The sequence below is a fragment of the Ammospiza caudacuta genome, chromosome 12 (genome assembly GCF_027887145.1).
Source record: "Ammospiza caudacuta isolate bAmmCau1 chromosome 12, bAmmCau1.pri, whole genome shotgun sequence".
NCBI classification, from domain to species: Eukaryota; Metazoa; Chordata; class Aves; order Passeriformes; family Passerellidae; genus Ammospiza; species Ammospiza caudacuta.
The window spans coordinates 15,290,677-15,308,845 of NC_080604.1; the positions used below are offsets into that span (position 1 = coordinate 15,290,677).

An 18,169-nucleotide genomic window follows, 5' to 3' on the forward strand; every position below is an offset into this window, starting at 1 on the left:
TAAATAAATGCACACAAAACTAAATTGTGCCATCCTAAATGTTAGTAAAAATGACAAAATAAAATACTATCTATATAAACTATGCACAGGTGTGTAGCATATTACAAGCAAAAAACATATCTTGCAATTATAAGCCCACAGTATTTATTTCAGTTGTCTGTAATTACATTTTTATATGTTTGTTTAGTAATATCAATCCAAGACATCATTTTGAGGATATAATTAACTGCATGTTAGAACAGGATGTGTTAGACTGTTTTTGTGCGCTGAAAGAGACAAAAATCTCTGTTAGCTGTATTTAAGTGCCATCTAGTGTCCCAATCCACCAATTTCACTCTGAAAACCCTCAAAGCTTCCAGAGCAAAATTAAGTTGCAGGGTTAAAAAACCGCAAGGGTCACAATGTTCCCATTTCAGCACTAACATTAAATCCTTAATCTGTATGGACAGTAAATACAGATCTCAGGGTCCCACTGGCAGGCATCTAGTTTTTCAGATTTTTACAGCTTAAAGTTTAAAGCTTATATTCTTGACAACTTCAGAACCAATCTAGGTTAAAATAAATTTATAGCTGAGTCACATTGTCACATAAGAAATTAGCCATTAGGAAATTATGTCTCCCATCCTGTCTCTGTTTCCACAATACTGAACAATTGATAGTATCTGTAACTTCACTAAAATGCTCTTGGCATGCTCGTCCCAAATGGCATCTCTAATGGCCTATGTAAACCAAACTTCAGTTTGTCTCTTTTCTTCCTGAAATTCATTAAATGCTACAAAGAAAGATCACAGCCATTACAGAGAGCTGGTGTAGCTCAAAATAAAATATGGAAAAATACTTGGGCTTTCTGCTACAGTTAGTGTGACCATTACAATTAGCTTTTGGCACCATTAGAAATAAGAACTGACTCCTATGCCTCTGTGACATTTATTGGAAAGTCTTGTCTTTAAATCACAATGATAAAAAGAAATTAAAATACCTTTTTAAGTACTATTTATCCTGACTGCTACAAGCAAGGGTAAGTTGACAAGTACATTAAAGAACTTCTACTTATGTCATGAAGTGAATTAATGTGAATTTGTTGCAGAAATATAAAACGGAAAAAGTAGAAAATATAAAGATATGAAAAACCACAAGAAACAGCTTCTCATCAGCATTAAGAAAGGCTTGTGATGAGGTGTCTTAAACTAGGATGAGAGAATGCTTAGAATATGGAAATCATTTAGGCAAGACAAGAACTTTCAGAGCAGCTTTTAGAAATCTACAACTGCACACGTGCATAAATCTATTGGGCACAAATGAAATGGATAAAAGATTATTTTTCAGCTTTATCTAGCTTGGAATATTTTTGTTTGTGTTTTCTGTGAAGGACAAAACATTTACAGAAAGCAAAAAAGGTAGATTGCGTTTTTTTATTTGATGTATATTTTGACCTAAGTTTGCGTTTAAAGGACTAGACGCGGTTCAGCAGCCCTCCAGCCCGGGAAGGAACTCCGGTCTGACACACGGGCAGGATCACATCAGAAGGTTTGGAAACCATGTGGAGAAGCGGGCTAGAGCTGCCGGGCACTGCCCCGGCTCGGACATGGAAATCTGTGCCTTGCACAGAGGGAGGAACGCTTGTTTTAAACGCAAATCCCGGCAGGAGCCCCTGGGCCTCCGGGACGCGAGCCCTGTGAGGGGGAGCGAGCTCCGTCAGGGGCAGCGCGGGCACGCGGCACCCGCGCCCCCAGGCGCCTCTCCCCGCGCTCCCGCCCCGGCCTGTGATTGGCCCCGCGCCCTCTCGCTCCTCCAATCCCAGGGGCGGAATCCGTTCCCGCCCCCGCCTGATCCCGCCCACCGAAGGCTCCACCTTTCCGGCCGTCTCCATGGCAGCGAGGGCGGGGGGTTTTAAGACGTCCCGGAGACCATTGCGGTTGGTTGCTTTGCTTTTCGAAGCCGGCGAGGCTAAAGGTAAACTAGCTAGTGTATTTGGTGTTTTATTTTTATTTCCTGACTTACTGTCCTGTAATCATACGGGATGGTACCTTTCAAAGAAATCGTAAATCCATCCTCCCCCCCACCCTTTCCCAGTGGTAGGGCGCAGGCGGTGCGCGGCCCCGCTGCGGCCGTGGCGCTCCCGCCCCGCTGGGGCCGCGGCCTGAGGCGGAGGGGCCGCGGGTCCTGAGGCGGGGGTGCCGCTCTCGGCCCCAGGAGCTTCCCTGGGGCTGCTGAGATCCGGGGACTGCCCTCGGAGGTTCATCCCGGGCTGCCTCAGGCCAGGGCAGCGACCGCCCCACGGTGCGGCGGCGGAGGATGCTCAGGCTGGCGCCGGTCTGTCACTCACGATGGTGCTGGTTTATCGCTCCTGTTGTCAGCCATAGGCGCCCTTAGGGACAGCAGGTACGGGCGGCGGGATGCTCCGGCTTCCTCTGTCCCCCGTAAAGGTGTGTCACAAAGAGCATGAAGTGTCCCTGCTGAAGGAAGGAGCACTGAATGGGTGTGCTCCCTGTTAAACGGGGTTAAACATTAGCGACAGGCCGGGCGGACTGAGGTGTTCTCACAGTGTGGTAAAACATACATTCCTAGAAGATGCACGCCAGCGTCAGCAGAGGCCAGTGATGTAAATCAGTGGTTTCAGAATTACGTGTGACACATGATAGTCAGAAAGCCTTAACTAATGTCATCTTGATGACCTTTTTTAGTTCTGCCACCCTTTGACATTATCAACACGTGACAAGTTATTTAATTTTACTTAAAGTAAAAACGCAGTCACCTCTGAGGTGGAAAAAAATAGCCAAAACATTTTCAATCTTCTAAAAAGTGCTATAGGATCTTTATTTGCATCACTGGGCAGTTGATCTTAATAGCTCAGAAAAAAGCCAAACATTAAGTTCTAAACAATTTAAATGTAGTTTCCTGTGAACAGGTCCCTGTATCTGTGAGAAGTAGTTTCCAACTATAACTGTGTTCAGTGTAACGTGACAAAAGCCAGAAATCATCATGTAAACAGTAATAGTCATTTATGTAAGCACAAAGTGTGTGTGTGCTTGTAAGCATCTGAAACTTGAGAAAACTCAGTGCTGAATCTGAAACTGAAAAAAAAAATGTTTTTCATAAATTATTGGAATACAGTGGCATTTTTTCTAAAACATATTGTGAACATTAGTAGTGTGAATTATTAGTAGTATTCCGAGCAAATTGTAGCAATGCCTTGTGGCAGGTTTTGTGTAGATAGCTGACATGTATAATGTGTGCAGCTTTTTAACCACAATTGTTTAATACTGGAAAGTGTACGTTAATGTACAACTTTAGAAAATTTTAATTTTGCTTGGCTTTCCTTTTACAGAGTACAAAACTGGAGCAAACAACTGAGGATGTCATCCTGTTTGGCTCGGGAGGTTCACCTTGCTAGAAGACATGAGGAGATGTGAGTAGTTGTGCTCTGCCCCACAGCAGTTCGTGTTGGTTCTTGTGATTTTCTCCCTCCCTGCCCACGACCCTCGGTGCCCCATAATCTGAGCCCTGCACAGCACAGTGGTGCTGCAGCAAGGGGCTGGAGTTCCAGGAGGTGGCACTCTTCCTTCAGGAACCATGGGAATTATTAGCATCCTTGCCTGCCGTTTAGGGTATTTGGGTTGATGAGGTTTTTGACTTCCAATGGTGGTACTGGTTTAAGATCTCCATTGTCAACCTGTCACTGTTAAATTCCTATTTGGGGAAGGTAATTGGATTCTCTCACTCAATGCCTCAATTATAGAGTTGCTTTCTGTTGCCCTGTAAACTCAAATTGTGAGGCACATACAGTAGTGATTCAGGAAGATTTGCTTTTCTTGTAACAACTCGTACTGATCAAGTCACCCCAACCCACCCTGTCTTTCCTTCTTGAGGGAGATTCAGTGTTTGTGAGCACCTCAGCATCTGAGGACTGCTGGTTGCAATGTTACAGCTTTGTAGCAGCACAGCAGGTGATGCCTGCCTGTACCTTTTCCCTCCCCCAGCACACCCACCCTGCAGCCGGCTTAATTAGCCCCATAGTTTGGAGAAAACTGGGTAAGGTAAAAAGGTTATTTTCTAGCTCCTGAGCAAAATGTTCTACCCACTTAGCAAAATGTTTTCCTTTGTAGACTGTCTCAGAGATCAGAGCTGCTACAGCAGATGGAGACTTATCTAAGAGACAAAAAGACTAAAAAGACATGGCAAACTCAAGCAGCTGATGCAGCTCATAAAAGGAATGCAGCACTTTTAAATGTAAGTTTCTGCAACTACCAGGAACCGTATCAAAATGTCACAGTTATGTAGCTTAGATAATTAAGAAAAAAAAAAAAAAGAGAAGTGTGTGCTCTATAGTTGTCATTTGAATTCCCTTCTATATGGTTCCCTCTTCTGGAACTTGACCAAAAAGTATTAAATGACAAGTCCTTATTATCTGATGGCATCACTACCTATTTCCCGTGCCCTTCTTACCAAAGCCTCGTGGTGGCAGCTGCTACTATGTATTTTTATTTTTTTTGGGCACATGTAGTGATGTAACACATGCTAGTCCATGTCTGCCTGAGAGAACTTAGGGTCTGTCAGGACTCACAGCCCCTCTGCACTGCAGGGATGTTTGGAAATGGGCTGACCAGGCTGCAGGGGTAGGAACTGTTCTCCTGCTGTGGTTAAGTTGTGGAAGAGGTTCTCAGTTTAATATTTTTTCTCTAAAGAGGTGTAGAGTGACTTCAAGCATTTTACTTGCAAGTGTGAAAAGCAGACTTCATAGGGGTGACACCACTAATAATGTTCATACCTGTTGTAATATTCAGGTAAAATTTGTTTCCTAGGTAATTAAAAAGGTCTAAGTTTGACTGAAATACTGAAAGACTTCTCTGAAACCCCTAGTTCAGGCATCTGAGTTTGAAGAGATGCACTTGACCACTGACATGATGCATTTGAAAAATATGTGTTGCTTTTCCAGGAGGCAGCAGAAAACTGAACCTCCTGTGCCTTTTCTTTAAGCTCCTACTTATTAAGGGTCTATAGTGTATGTGTTGTGTTTATTGAAAAAGTAAGTTTTACTCTAGAAAATTACAAGATTCATTTGTGTCACCAGAATTTCTTTGGTTTTTTTTTTTTTTTTTCATGCAGAGCCTGGTTCATATTTAAAATGTTCACATTTTGGGTGGGTATAATTCTATTGCACTAGAGTGTGTATTTAAAAGAGATGTTTATTTAGGGAGGGGAAGACAAGAAGAACAGTTAGGCAGGAATGCTTTCCTAACTATTCTGTGACAAAGAAGATTTTTCAGCTTGGGCTGGTGAGCTGGTACACTCTGGACAGGGACAATCAAGCTCCCCTTAATTTGGTATACCAAGTGTAGGTGCATCACTGAGAGGCTGAGGATAAATGGATGGTTTGGTTATTTTTTCCCTGGCTCCTGCTCCGTTCATTTAGTAATTTCAGCCATTATGATTCCTATTTTCCATAGGCATTTTAGGTCAGTTTTTTACTTTGTAAATATAGGGTTTTATAAATTATTTGTGTTTATGAATGCATTCTCAGTTTACATATACAGACAAGCACAATAAATGCAGAATATATTTCTCCATCCTAAAAGCTATATTGTAGTGGAAATGGTAACAATAGCTCAGACATATACAGAGTGTAAATATTTCTGCAGTTAAACAGATATTTGCTATCTTCTGTCACATCCTCAAAATTGTTCCTTTCAAGTGTCAAAAATGTTGGTGTTTGTACAGAAAAAAAGCAAAAACATATGTATCAAAACAAATTCTGTTGCAGGATAAAATAGCATAAATCAATTTAAATCTATTAATTTTATCCTAGTTTTAACAAGCGTGCACTCCTGCAGATGCTTTTTGATAACAGAAGAAAACAGGAAAAAAAAATCTATGCAGCATAATATATGAGAAGCTTGAAAACAAGACTGATTAATGTGCCAGATTCAGAATATTGTTCCTGATACCAGGCACTGTACATTTCACAGTTACCATGTGGAGAGTTGTTGATTTGGCCTACTCAAAAATACATGGACATGACGAAGTGTTATTTTTTTATTTGCATTTCTGGTTTTCTGCGTGTAAGCAAAATCAGTTGTTTTCAGTAATAGATCATAGCAAAAGCCATTTTTCTTTCTCTGTGCTAGTTGGAATTTATGCACAGGAAAGATTTCAAAATTAATTTAAATTCTAATCAGTAGGAAGCAAGGAACTAACCTTTTTTTTTTAATTGAAATTTTGACATTATAAGCATTTGTTCAGCATTTTAGCATAATTATCAGAGTATTTTCCTCAATGTCTTTAGAGGGAGACTGCAGATTAGGGAAATCTGTATCATTTGGTGCTTATATAATGTTGTCGTAATAAAAGCAGAAATTAGACTAGTATTTGTAATCTAATTTATGACATTTGTTTCTCAGTGATATTTCTTGTGTTTAGAAATATGTATTACTGTGCAACAGCTTGTAATATGAAATAGAAAAGAAAGAGTATGCTATATAGTAATTAGTACTGGAAAGGTAATTTAGAACAAATTTGCTTTCCTTCCCAGGCATGCAATTCCAGAATTATTTAAGTGTGATTGTGCCAGACTGATATCAATATAAGTGACAGCTGAATTTGGTCCCCTAAAAGCAATGTATGTGTCATGCATTCCATTTTACCTCTGGGGAAAGGTCTTGAATTGTTTTTGTTCCAGTCCTTGTGGTTTTAGGGGAAGCACTGTAAGATGCTCTCTTTTTTTCAGTACAGTGACATATTAGATTAGCTGGTTTTTTTCCAAAGAAGTTTATACTGCTGATGTATTTATTTTTATATTGATGACAGGGATTTATTTTTCCTATAAAGCTTACCAGTTGTATAGACACACAAGAAGTGCCATCTAATCTTTCAGTAGTTCCAGTTATTTTCTAAAGCATACTACACCTTCCAGCAAAAATTTCTTTCACTGTCTGTCATTAAATCAGTATTCTGAATGACAATAGAGTGCACAACACAAACTGGAGTGAGCAATGAAAAGACACATCCAATATCTAGGCTATGCCAAAGTGACCTTCTCTACTAAACATATATGCACAACTGCTGTCTCCTTTCTTGCCTGAAAGACTTTCATTTCCTATCACCATAAACATTCCAGTTCCTTGGCTGAGTCTATAAAGAAATAATGATTGATATTCTTCTTCCTCCCTGTTAAAATTCCTGCAGTAATTAGGAAGAAGGAATCAGAAAGGAGGAAAATCCAGTGGAAGAATATGAGGTGAACATTACTGAATGATCCTTTTTCAGTCTGGTTTGTTATGGGATAACTTCTCCAGACTTGGCCTGAGCCATTCTGACACGAGCTTCATTTGGTGCTGTTTGTGTGTGTGTGTTCTAAGTATGTGCAACAGAGAAATTCTGTGCTTAAGTCACTTAAATCTGTGTTGGCCTCTGTTATCTTGACATCAGGATTTCAAATGGCCTATGTCCTTTTTCCTGTTCCCTCTATATGTTTATTCCATTAGTCTCTTCTTACCTGAGAAGGGGCAGCCATTTGCTGCTTCTGAGAATTTGGATAAATCTGAATTAGTTTACTCTTTCTCAGACATCACAGTATGGATTTTGCTGTAGAAAAGGGAGGAACAATTTTATTAGAATTAGGTTTGTAATTATGTACAAGAGAATATTGTAAAAGGAATTAATGAAATAAAATAAGATGAACACTAAATTGAACAATCTGACTGTGTGTGTCACTAAGTTAAACTTGAACAAGGCTGGGTTTTTGCTTTTATTAATCATACTCTACTGAACTAAACTTGAGTTGGGCAGTGTTTACTTATTGATGTGTTCACACTGGCTATTATTCAATCCGAGTAATCATGTTTGGTCTCTCTTGTGGATATGCTCCTCCAGAATCTCACTCTTCTTTTCAGCAGCAGTGGTGGTGAATATTTGGGAAGTCCCTTTGGGGAATTTCCTCTCTCATTTAGTTTTTCTGTTGTACTCTTCACACCCGCTCTCTGCTCCCAACTCTGCCATCTGCTATACTTTCTTTCCCCCTCCACTCTGTTCAGCTTTGGCTTCTTCACACCCCACTCCCACGTCCCTTTCTGTCTCTCTTCATCTGCCCACCACTCAATCTCTTCAATGTTTGGGTATGGAACTAAGCCCACAAGAACAGGTCAGAACTTTAAAGGGGGAGGGTGGTTAGTTTGGGAGCATGCTTTGATTTGTTTGTTGCTGTTGATTTTTTTGGTTGCTTCTTTTTTATAAGATTTATTTGGGCCTCTGTGAATCCAGCACACATCTACTGGACAAGCAGAAACCCAAATACTGATTTTTTTTTTTTTTTTTGGTAAGAAAACTATGTGAGGTGCATTGTCATCCAAGCTTGTCTGGTGAACAGCTTGCTGCAGCTCTACATTTATGTGCACATGTTATGCATGCATATTAGCAAGTCATCTTTGTCTTGAGAAGTAAAGATCTTGCACATAATTTGCCTAGTTACTTTACAGTTACAGTAGCTAGAATACATACTTCAGTCTTATGCAGCACAGAGAAAGATGTTCTGTTCCCCTCTATTTCCTTAAGTTTTATACAACAGAATTTAACTAATTTACCCTGGTGTCCAGAGAGAATAGCAATGTTTACAGCAAAAGCCTTACTTGGTTGTGAAGTGTACTCTTGTGTGAAAAAGGTGCAGCAAACACATGTAGCAGCTGTAGGGTGTTAGTCTAAGTAGTGCAAGTTGTATTTCAGAGTGACTAAACAAATATTTGAACTTCACTGTTAATTTTTGAATGCTGTTTAGCTGTAATGGGTTTATTTAGTTAATTTAATTGTCTTTATGTGTGTGGGTTTTTTTAAAATTCCCAGTGCTTGTTTTTAAAATGTACTTTGCTTGTGTTTTAGGATATAGAAGCAGCAGAAAAAAGGCTGCAAGAAAGAACATATTTACTTCCACATCCTGATACTGTTAAGTTAGAAGTAAGTCCTAGAACTCTGTCTTTTCATTTGTTTCCATTTGCTGTTTACCAAATATTTTGCTTTTTTTCCCCCTGAAGCATGTTCTTAAAGTGAAAATAATTGATTTTAAAATCCAGTGACTGGTATAGCCAAAGGCCTGTGTACTGTTGTAGCAAGCTGAACCTAAATTCTGGGACAAGGTCCCTAGATTCTGGAGCATTCTGGTGGAAATATTTAGCAGCTTTCAGGTCTATACAAACTTCTATTCAAAAATGAACTCAAATATAAAAAATCAATACTGTGAATGTTAGAATATTACTGTGTGTACTATGTCAGAGCTATTTAGTTTGTGTTATATGGTCACCCCATTCTCAGTTTACCACAGATTGTCATCTTTACATTTCAGGGTCAGCAGTTTCTATCAGCATGAACAGGGAAAATTTCCTATCAATTATTTTAGAGTTGTATGGAAGCTTGTGAAAAGTACTGCAGCAGGAACACTCGGTTCTTTTTTTTTTCTTTCTTTCTCAACCTGCAGTCCCTAAAGCATTACTTCAGATAAAAATTTGAGCAGATTCCCATCTGTTTCTTGCCCCTTGGTTGGTGTTTGTGCTGTGGGGTGGCTTGGTTCCCAGAGGCACAGGAGCAGAGTGTCCCGTGCTGGTTTGGGTGCCGGGGCTCTGCCAGAGCAGGGCTCAGGGCCAGGTTCCAGCACTGTCAGCTCTGAAGAGAGGTGGATTGTACCTCAGCTTCACACCTGCTGGGCAAGTGTTGGCATGCTTAGGCTATTACTTAAAGGAGAGGCATCACTTCTTGTTCAAAGTTTTCATCTGTCATTGCATTTTGTAAATAGCCTGCTGTGGCTGTGACAGGGTGCACGCTGGCCATGCCCCTTCCGTGGCTTTTTTATTATTTTTAGACATTTTTAGGCAAAAGGGTACATCCTTTCCTGAATACTTGTACGTTTTGAATGATGCTAAGGAAGATGCCAACCTACTAATATTAAACATTAAACCTGTCTTGGCTGTGTTCAGAAGGAGTTTTAGACTCTTCAGTGACTTTGGAGCTCCTCTGAGGTGTTTGGGTCAGTTAGTCCATGGTGGGTGTGGAGCTGCTCCTCCACTGAAGTCAGCACACACTGGAGGCTGCAGAGCGATTGCTCGTGGCTGCAGAATGCCTGCACTCTGCAGCAGTGGTGAAATTTTGGAGGGAGCAGAGTTACTATTTGAAGGAGAAGATCCTATTTCAGCTTTTTTTTTTTTTTTATGCTTCTAGAGAAGAGTGCTATAAATAGTGGGAAAAGAAAACTTTCTTTCATGGTGCAAAATTCTTGTGCGTGCTTTGTTCCAAAACACTTCTGAGCATATTTCACTCAGCCATATATATGTCTGTATTAATATACTCTGAAAGTTATGGCTATAATGGATCCCCAGCTTGCTGAGTCGGAGTAGTTTTGTGTGACAGCACATATGCTTGTCAAAAAAGATTCTTTGAGTAAATCTGTTGAAGAAAATATTTTTGTAAACCTGCAAGAGCCATAGTTATATCTGAGTTACATGTAAGGATCAAAATGATTAGCCAGGAATCCAATACTGTGCAGGGAGATCATCAGTTTTATGCTGCACTTCTCCTTCATTATACACTTAAGTAAAGAAAAAAAGGCTCACTACATATGTATTATAACTGTTTTATACTGCAAAATTACATTTTTCTGAATGGACATCAATGGCAATAAATACATATGTGGATGGATTAAAGGGCTATCTTAGCACAGTTCTTAGAGCACGTTATTTTGTGGGGAAAAAAATTATACCTGGCACTTAAAATATTCCTGAAAATCCTACCAACACAAAAATGATGAATGAGTAATAACACAGATAAAGAATATATTAAATTTATTACTCAGAGGCACAGTGTAAAGCAAGAGGAAAGGTGAGATGATCCACAGTGATTGTCCTAGACCACTCACTAAATATGCACCACCTTTTTATTATTACTTTAATTTTTGATCCAAATACTGGATATGATTACTCCATCAGTGAATTATCAAGTCTAAAATTTTACTCAAATATTTTGAATTATAGTTCTGTATAGTATTGTAAACTTTTCTAGAATGATCAATTTACATTGGTAAAGGGGCAGCCTTCATTTCTAACTTTTTTTCCTCTGCAAAATGAAATTCCAGTAACATACCTACTTAAATATAAAAACTGCTTTTGGAAAAGTATATAATCATGGAAAATAGTTTATTAAAGGTACTCTAAGGTCTAAACTGATGTGTTGCTTACCACAAGAGGGCATATTCAGTCACTTCACAGTTTGTCCTGCAGAATGAAATATTTCCAAGCTGATATTTTATATCATACAAGAGATTAAAAATTTCATATGTTAAGTACGTTGTTCTTTTCTGAATTGCATTACTCTTAAAGTAAGATTTAATAATGCATTGCATTTCTATATTGTTTTAAACTGGCTGACACAGATTTTGAAATTAAGTTTATTTTTTTCTTATATCTTTCTCAGACTCTCTATTGGGCATCAATAAAAGAATCTCTCCCCAAATGGGAAGAGTTTCTTTTAGGAAGAGCAGAAGTTCCTATTGGCTTTAAGAAAATGAAAGCTACAAAGCAGAGCATAAACTACCCTGAAGAAGATTCACAAAAATAAACATTTTAGTTTCATTTTGTTTTGTAATTTATCACTTAAGCAGAGAAGATCATCCAGATATCAACAGAATATCATGCCATTAAACTGAAATGTAAATAATTTAAATTAAAATTACATAGGATTATTTAATTCCATTGTTGCATTGTGTACGATTCCTTATTTTTATTCTGTACTAGAGAAGCAATCCTCAAATGGGCTTTTAGTATCAAGAATGAGAAACATTTGTGTACAGATTTCCACCAAGGCAATTGGGTTTTCAGTGTGAGAAGAGTTTTATGTTATTTTTAATTCTCTGCTTCTACATATAAGTGCTATAAGTAAAGACAGATTCTTGCATTATCTTTCTTCACTTCAGTCATCTGTGCTGCATGCATTCTGCGTGGATGAGTCAGAAAGGAAGAATTTACTGTTAGCAAAAAGGCAGACTGTGCATCAGAGTTTAGCACCAGGAACCTGTGCAGGAAGAAACTTGAATTTCTGCATCTGGTTTTTCCTTGTTTTTTTTTTTGTCATTGCCACTTTCATCACTCATACCCCTCACTCCAGGCAGCTTTTCCCAACCTCCTTCTGCCTGCATTGTATTTGTTGTCTAACGGGTGGGCAAACGAATCTCTAGGGCTTTGTGCTACTTCTAGGCTGCTCTTAATTCTGTTTTCTTTCTGCTGATAAAATCTACAAGTGAGAACTTTCTGAGGTATGGAAAGTTTGAAGAAGCAAACTGAAAGGTCACTGGCAGTGGCTTTCCACGAGTCTGGGAAGCTTTTCAATGACCGAAAATGAAAGTATTACATCTGCAACTCCTAGAAGTTGACTTTTATATCTCGTAGAAGTTGAAGGTGTAATATTTTCATTTTCAGTTATTGTGAAAAATTCAGTGGTACACAACTTTTAGAAATGTCAGTTCAGTGGAAGATCCTTTCTGGTGTGTGACATGGCCTGCAAAAATATTTCTTTCCTAAGCAAAAGAAGCTGATAAAATATTAATTTCTTTTATTGTTAAGAACCTGGACAGATTAACAGTCAATATACTGTTAAAATTTAATCTCTTGCAACAACGTCATTCCACCCCCAACCTGGAAGTAGTAGGGAAAAAAAGTACCTCTGCCAGTGTGTGAGGATATGAAAATGTAATGATTGCAAATATTACTAGTCTGCTAGTTATCTGAGCTATGCATCTTCATACTACATAGAGAGAAACTCCACCATTCAAAAAACATTATATCCCTATGCAGCATGAAGAATCACTGACACAATAAAATCAAAACTTTAGGTGCAATATTAAATTGTGTATTTTCCACAGGAAGATTAGGAGTTCATTTTAAACTTTTTCTATTGAAGTGTCCATTAAACTGATAACTTTTTACAGAAACTGCCATCTTAGAATTATCCTGTTGAGTGGGTGTTGGTGTTTGTAACAATAACGTTGTTTTCATAATATGTGATGGCAGATTAGCACGCTTCTCTGCAGTGTTGTTAACAGTTGTAATTAAGGAATAAACAGTAAAGGGTGTCAGTCCGATGACAATTTCATCTATAGTGTCACAATACAAAATGTCACAAAATATTAGAACTGTTATATAACTACAAAAATATCAAATTAGGCTTTCATCTTACAAGCTGAGAGCTTAAAAAAAACTTGGCATAGAGACCATTGCAATTTTATACCTACTCAGTGTTCTGTCACAAAGACAACTTGGTAATATTTTCTTCTGTAAACTCACAATGTGATTCTCAATCTGATTTAGTGGGAATGTGTATGGATCTTACAGTTGTATAGCTCACGTTTAAAAAGCAAATAATTGGAACCATTTGAGCACACAAGAATGGAAAACCTATTCTAGATGATACTCAGAATGAAGGGATGGATGAGCAGTTACTAACAATGGGACTCATCCTGTTCTTTGCATCCAAAGGGAAATCACTTCAACAAAAATCTGGGCCCCTAAATACTTTATACATGGAATAATCTGAGTCTTTATCTCTTCTGACTCTGCCTAACCACTGGGACAGAATGCAGGTTCTCCCTCTCCTTGCCCTGGTGCTTTCCCCTGGAAGGAGATCTGGCTGTGTGGACATGGAGTGCATGGCAGCTCCGTGGGTGAGAGTTTGGCAATGTGCATGAAAGGCATCTGCAAGCAGGGTTAGAGTGCTTACCCTGCTGCTCTTAGGTGCTCACACAGCATGCCTGAGAGTAAAATGAAATTATCTTCAAGGAAGGAATTTAATTTTATTTCCTTCAGCATAACTTTAGAAGCAATAGGGCAACTAGTTCAAGGAAAACTATGTAGGAACATGTCCAGGAAAATAACAACTGAATAAAGAGAACCATTTAAAGCAGGAATATGTGTAGGTGACTGTTCTCAGAGACAAGGGCCTTCATGTTGGCCTGTGGTTTGAAACAAATAAATGGAAATGCCTATGACTGTGAAATAGCACAGTAATAGGGGCAGGGGCAAGTGTCTGCTGAGTTGGGCCATGCAGTGGCAAGGGACCATAATTATATGGGATCTCCTGTTCTGCTTAGATTTGTTGAGTTTAATTTGCCATGGCTGGGCTAGCTTGATACTTGCCTTTTTATAGATACAGATTTGAGAAAGCAAATGTAAAATTTTGGTGTGCTTTAAAAAAATTTAAGAATCCCCCTAAGTGATTTGTACTGATATGCCTATGAGATCTTGAATGGGTATTCTTCACCAAGTCAAGGCAGTCACTTCAAACATATTAATTCTATGTAGTTATACCCTATCTTATCCCAAGCATTTATATATATAAAAGAAAATATAAAATATAGGAATTACATCATATATATCTGTTGTAATTTCCTACTCATCGTAAATTTTTTTCTCAAAAAAAAACCAAACTCACCACATCCACCCAAAAGAACAAAAAACCCAAAGACAAACAAAAAAAAGCCAAAAAAAGAAAAAAAACCTGCACCCCCCCCCCCCACCAAAAAACTTCTTATTCTATAGTCTTGACTTGCTGCTTGCCCTTTTGTGTTCCAATATATGTATACATAAGGTGCAGTGGTCCTCAGGGCCTGTTGCTTCCTGTGCTTTTCTGTTAGGTGGGGGACAGCAACTGAGTAAAGAGCAGTGAGAAAACCCAAAGGTCTTCTTTTTTGTAAGTTAATATTTTAGTATCTTGCAAGAAGAAATAATTTATCATATTTTTCTAGGTTAATGCACAGATGAGTAACCCCAATACTAACCCAGGAGCACAGCCTGTTTACCCATTTGTCACCTCTACCATCACATTCCCAAGCTTTTTACTTTCTCAGTTATTCTGGCTGTGGGGGCAGGAGCAGAAGGCAAGGCATGTTACTTTTCCCTAACATAAGAAATTTCTTACTCTGCAGAATCTTCCACAACCCTATTAATTTAATTTGAGAGTATATTGAAATAGTAAGTTGGTTTAGATGCATATCTGACGCTATGGTATCCTCTTGATTGTATTTATTCAGGATCATGTTTTCATAGAAGTTGGGAGCTAATTTTTAGGCTGAGCTTATAGTTCTTAATTTCTGTCTTTTTCATTCACATAGAGCAGGTTGGGGATGTAGTTGCTCAGTTTGAGCTTGTTGGTACTGAAAAATAAGAAAACCAAATTTAAAAGGGAATGTACTTTTAGAGGTTATATCTGAAAGAAAACATTATTTACTCCATAATGGTAATTTTCATAATATTTTAATACTTGTGTTCAGATACAGCTTGACCTTAAATATCACCCCAAATGCAAGCTGTTTTAACATATTTGTAATGCTAGGGTCTTCATTACTGTGATATTCTGTTTGCTCAAGGATTATAATCCATGGATATACTGTGTTATAGTTGAAATAAAGCTTTGATCAGATCTCTTTTAAAGCGTTCCATGTGTGAGTTGGATGTGAGTTGGTGCCTGCTGCAGCCAACTGTGAACAACGAGTAGGCCAGTGATAAATAACTTTGCTTAGGTATGGTGTTTGCTTTCCTCTGACTCTGATATGCAATATTAATCTGCTGAGTGAAGATTAAAATCTCAGAAGTTTACTGATGAAAAATCCAAATGTAACAAATCCCAGATCGATTATTTACACTCTTCCTATTGTATAATAAGGTGTAAACTAAATTACTTCAGATATGCGATTTCTAGGAAGATGTAGATACAGATACTTAAACCCTTGCTAAGGAAACAGGTGGGGGAAAATGGTTCTTTAGTACATCCTCCTGCTGTGTGAAACTCTTTGTCTTTGCTATAAATAGGGTGATTTAATTTGGGAATTTGCTACTCCTTTTAAACACAGTTAAAACAGCTCTTGAAAATGCGCTAAGCTGTACCCGCTGTGTTTGTAGCCTTCCAGTTGTAGCTTTTACATTTGGCTTACTTTGAATACGTGTGTTTTTAACGCATACGGGTAGAAAGTATGCTCACTTCTTCCCATAAGTTTTATCGCTGTGATGATAATCTTAAAAATAAATGTGTGGTGTTCTTTCCCCTCACTCTCAGTCGTATCACCTACCAGAAAACCCTAATAAGCAACAAAATAGTGTGAGACAGTATTTACATCACACTTTTGAAACAGATTCAAGCAGAACCAGCTGCTGTAAGATTATTTTACAAACCTATTGTAAATTAATAAAAGGAAAAAATTGCCTTCCTTTAGGTAAATTACAGTCTCCTTTACTAATTACCGTAGCTCGAAGCCGCAGTAAATAAGTACCTGCCTCACGGCGGTGAATGGGAAATGAGAAATGTAATTTTGGTAACCAGACTTGCCTTTCTTTACCCATTTAGTTCGTATGTGTTCCAATAGCTTCATTCACGGAGCTCTGAGTGTTGCTCAATAAAAGCTTCTGGAGGATAATGCGTTCAAAGCGAAGCACATGCCGGCAGCTTTGTTCAGCGCCGCCGAACCTGCGCGCTGCGCTCCGCGGCCGCGCTCTGCGGGCTCTGCCCGAGGGGCAGCGCTGCTTCCAGCCGGGAAAACGCCGAGCCGAGCGGCTGTGGGGAAGGGAGAAAGGAGGGGATAACAAACCCCGAAGGAAGCAAAGCCCGTGTGCCGGTGTTTGCCCGGTGGGAAGGAGCTGGCTGTGCGCGGGGGAGGACAGGCGGTGCCGGGCGGGCCGAGCGGGGCGCGGGCACTGCGGGAGGGCTGCGCTGGGAGAGGGAGCGGGAGCGCATTGTGTGTGCGTCCTCCCTCACTCAACGGTGCCCAGGCTCCCAGGAAAGCTCTGGGCAGCGGGTTTGATTCCTTGGAAACGCTCTTAATAATAATGTTAAGGGTAAAAGACGTATCCGTAAATCCCTAGGAAAAAGGCTTGTCTATGTGACCCAAAGTGTCGCGGTCCCCAAACAACTGGAATCTATGTTTAGAGGGTGCTTAAACTACTGCAGCCGCTTTGCTCTATTTCTCGGACGTTTCTTTGTACTAAGTTTCCGGGTACACTTGTCTTTTTCCTCTATAATTAGCTTTCTTTTGCTGGATTCATTGATAGATACGATAATCCAGTGTTGGTAATATCTCAATTCATTAACATAATGAATCAGAAGGGAGAGGCTGATAAAAAAGCTTCTATTTATGTGAAATATCTTGGCAACTGGCAGCAGTGAGAAGGCGGTAGAAGGAGTATCAGACAGCTAACGGGACCTCGGCTGCAGGAGGTCTCAGGTGCTCTGTGCGCTTTAAGCGCCTGAGCCCTTCACGGGACAATCGTGTCCATTGCAGTGGCGCTCATGTGGGAAAATACCTGGCTCCCGTGGCCTCGGTCTCCCAGGTGGCTCAAAGAGCCATCCCCGCTGTGTTTGGGCCGGGACGGGGATCCCGCTGCTCCCCGCCGCTGCCGTGGCCCCGTTTGTGGCATTGCCCTCGGCTGGGGCGGCCCGCAAGGGGCCGGGGATGCTCGAGAGGCTCGGCGAGGAGCCGGGAGAGAAAAGTGGGTCCAGAGAGGTCCCCACTCTTTGTCCCATCGGCTGGGAGTACTTCTGCCCCCGGATCAGATCTCTTTTAAAGTTTGTTATCAGCCTGCTTCTTCTGCCAACGCAGAGGACGGCAAAGATGCAAATATTTGTAGAAGTCAAGTTTTGTGTTGTTTCGGGCTTATACACCCACAATTCTGGGAGCGGACTTTTTCTGCGATCTGTGTCTGACAGCATTTTGTCCCCATTTGAGACAAAAAGGTGTTTTGGTGACTAAACACGCTCTTACACTGGTGACGTGAGGCACCCGCACTGAACGGCTGCTTGTGCTCCTGGGGAGCGCACCCGAGGCTCTCTGAGGGCTGAGCCACACGGCCCAGCTGCAGCTTCAACACCTTATGAGGAGAAGCAGCCCATGAAACAGAGAGCACAGAAGTCTAAATGTACCCTTTTCCTTTTTCTGTTTTTTTTTTTTTTTTTAATTTTTAATTGAGGGCACGTGTTGCCCGTAATTCAATCAATTAAGCAATTGCAGTAAATCAATGAGATAAATACAAATAACACGAGGCTACGGCTTTGAGCTAGGCAGGGTTAGCAATAAGAGTAGGTTGGGGGTGGGGTTAAAAGCTGGGGCAGTGTCATTTGGAGAATCAGGGTGTCTGGTGGAAAACAGCTAGTAAGGGAA

At 40.0% G+C, this 18,169-nt stretch overlaps 1 protein-coding gene across 3 annotated transcripts; it reads left to right on the top strand.

The window, feature by feature from the left end:
- The first annotated feature begins 1,862 nt into the window (after nt 1-1,862).
- On the top strand, nt 1,863-11,718 carry CEP15 (centrosomal protein 15). 3 transcript variants are annotated; one of them, XM_058813089.1, is made up of 5 exons: nt 1,863-1,953; nt 3,329-3,409; nt 4,107-4,230; nt 8,869-8,943; nt 11,446-11,718. In XM_058813089.1, the coding sequence occupies exons 2-5, from the start codon at nt 3,357-3,359 to the stop codon at nt 11,587-11,589; spliced, it is 396 nt and encodes a 131-aa protein (XP_058669072.1). In that variant the 5' UTR covers nt 1,863-1,953; nt 3,329-3,356; the 3' UTR covers nt 11,590-11,718. The 3 variants fall into 3 exon arrangements, with proteins under 3 accessions (XP_058669072.1, XP_058669073.1, XP_058669075.1); XM_058813090.1 differs by lacking the exon at nt 1,863-1,953 and adding an exon at nt 2,175-2,382; XM_058813092.1 differs by lacking the exon at nt 1,863-1,953 and adding an exon at nt 2,191-2,313.
- The last annotated feature ends 6,451 nt before the right edge of the window (nt 11,719-18,169 follow it).